Source organism: Chiloscyllium plagiosum, chromosome 4 (assembly GCF_004010195.1).
Source record: "Chiloscyllium plagiosum isolate BGI_BamShark_2017 chromosome 4, ASM401019v2, whole genome shotgun sequence".
NCBI lineage: Eukaryota > Metazoa > Chordata > Chondrichthyes > Orectolobiformes > Hemiscylliidae > Chiloscyllium > Chiloscyllium plagiosum.
In genome coordinates, this window is record NC_057713.1 from 7,181,132 (window position 1) to 7,183,499 (window position 2,368).

At 44.0% G+C, this 2,368-nt stretch overlaps 2 protein-coding genes across 5 annotated transcripts in view; one reads left to right on the plus strand and one right to left on the minus strand.

Annotated features, from left to right (window-relative positions):
• The window catches only part of rida (reactive intermediate imine deaminase A homolog), a 19,344-nt gene extending 17,631 nt beyond the window's left edge, over positions 1–1,713 (minus strand). Inside the window, exon 1 of one of the 2 annotated variants that reach the window (XM_043687649.1) lies at positions 1,596–1,713. In XM_043687649.1, the coding sequence (XP_043543584.1) occupies positions 1,596–1,660 (65 nt within the window). In that variant the 5' untranslated portion in view covers positions 1,661–1,713. Of the gene's footprint in view, positions 1–294; positions 428–1,595 lie in introns of those variants that run through there. The other variant, XM_043687650.1, reaches the window with a different exon arrangement.
• A 90-nt stretch (positions 1,714–1,803) lies between these two features.
• pop1 (POP1 homolog, ribonuclease P/MRP subunit) overlaps positions 1,804–2,368 on the plus strand; it is a 61,613-nt gene continuing 61,048 nt past the window's right edge. Inside the window, exon 1 of one of the 3 annotated variants that reach the window (XM_043687652.1) lies at positions 1,804–1,897. The gene's annotated coding sequence lies outside the window, so the exon portion shown is untranslated. Of the gene's footprint in view, positions 1,898–2,025; positions 2,115–2,368 lie in introns of those variants that run through there. The other 2 variants (XM_043687653.1, XM_043687654.1) reach the window with 2 other exon arrangements.

Sequence of the window (2,368 nt, forward strand, 5' to 3'; positions counted from 1 at the left end):
CTCTCCGGCCTATCACCCTCACCCTCACCACCTTCCACCTATCGTATTCCCAGCACCCCTTCCCCAAAATCTCTCCCCTCTACCTTTTATCTCAGCTCACTTGGCACACCAGCCTCATTCCTGAAGAAGGGCTTATGCCCGAAACGTCGATTCTCCTGCTCCTCGGATGCTGCCTTGCCTGCTGTGTTTTTCCAGCACCACATTTTTCAACTCTGGTACTCCAGCATCTGCATCCTCACTTTCTCCTCGTTCTACATAAACCCAATAACTTAATCTTATGGCTTCCTATGGTACCTGTAAACTCCAAATCTAATCGGAGCTTTGGGAGTATACACGTAAACCAGTTTTGTAGCCATCGTCGATTTTGTCCTCGTTCCAGGCTTTCAGTATCAGATTAATATTACAGCAAGAAATTGACCTTTGGAGTACACGATTGTGAAAACAACATTGTTGCCAAGAATCTACGTCGCACATTTTCTAGTGCTGTTCATGACTGTTTTGTCAGAAAAAAATTTTGTTTCCAGACATTGAAAGTAATTTTTGTCTTATTTGCTGAATTTATTTAGCCTTTTTACCCTCTGACCCTTTTAAATTCCTTTCTCAGTCACTTCTTTTCAATGATTTTACATTGAATTATTCCTATATACATTTGCTACAGACTGCAGGACTCTGTAATGGTTCTTCAATTTGACTGGTTAATGAACTACAGTCACTTCATCTGCTTAATGCAGAGGTACTATTCTCAGTAATATTAAACAACACACATTGCAACAGCATAATCCATAGAATCTGGGCCACAGAACCTCATTTCTCCAACTATGGATGTCAAATTACTGTGCTAAGATTACAAAATTCAGGCACAAATTGACTGCTCAACGGTCAGAGATTACTAAATGCAAAATAATTATTTCCGTGCTACTTGAGAGACTTTGCTCTGCATAAACTGGCTGCTGTGAATCTGGCTTTACAGCAGTGGGACTAAAAGTGCCCCATTGCTTGTAGTTAGACTCTGGAACACTTTCTGTTCATTGCAAGCTGAGTGGAAAAGTAAAAACGTATTGACCTCGAAGTTCTTTAAACCATTTGGAATATATGGTAGAAGTAAAAGCTCTTCCCTCATGTTACAGCGTTCAAACAGTTCCATGATCGGAGATGGGGAAGCGCCCTAAGATTTCAAAGGACTTTGCTCTGTGCAGCGGTTGGGTGCAACCACTTATTTTAAAGTTAGAATTTGCATTTATCTAGCTCCATTCACAACTCCCAAAAATGCTGTATTGAGCGATTAAGTTATTCCAAAGTGTTATAATGCAAGAGCAAAGTTTATAATTGGTTTTAAAAGGAACTATTTAATTAAAAAAAACATATGTTCACAGAATCACAAAATCGTTATGGCGCAGAAGGCGGCCATTCGGCCCATTAAGCCTGTACGGGCTCTTCAAAACGAGCATCATTATCAGATGCCAATTTTCCGCTTTTTTCCAATACCTTGGGCACTATTTCCATCCAAATAGTCATCCAATGCCTTACAAAAGTTTTCAACCGCCAACATTGTTTCAAAATAAAAACGGGGCTAATCTCAATCCTCAGGAAGTTACCTGTAGGGACCAATTGCCCCCGGTGCCTTGCTGGTACTAACGATCCTTCTCACCCAAGCTGCCATGGTATCCCTTTCCAGCTGATCCACCAGCAAACACTGCGCATGCGACACCTGGCCCGCGGTGCATCACGGGGTTTGTAGTCCCGAATTGGACACATCTCCCAGAATGCCATTCTCCGCGCAGCCGCGGTGACTCACGAGGGACAGTTGGTGTGTGGGATAGTGTTGCGGGGCGGCCGCTGCTGTGGGCAACGACTCAGTTAACTCTGGACTTCGTTCTGAAGCCAGCCTAGATCTTCGGTATGTTATCGCTTGTAATTCGGAATATATTCTTGTATAATAAGCTGATGTTAAGGGTATAGGGAAAGCCGTTTATAATACATCCCGCGTGTGCGGTGCGATGCCAGTTGTCATGCGCACTCGGCTGCCCCTTAATCACGTGTCACCTTACCCTGAACCTTGCAAGATATCCCAAACCTCAGCTGGTGTCTGACTGTGGCTCTCTTTTGGAGGTGGGTGTAGATTGAGCTGTATAATTGGGACTAAAATATGAGAGAAGAAAGTGAGGACTGCAGATGCTGGAGATCAGAGCTGAAAATGTGTTGCTGGAAAAACACAGCAGGTCAGGCAGCATCCAAGGAACAGGAAAATCGACGTTTCGGGCAGAAGCCCTTCTTCAGGAATGAGGAAAGTGTGTCCAGCAGGCTAAGATAAAAGGTAGGGAGGAGGGACTTGGGGGAGGGGCGTTGGAAATGCGACAGGTGGAAGGAG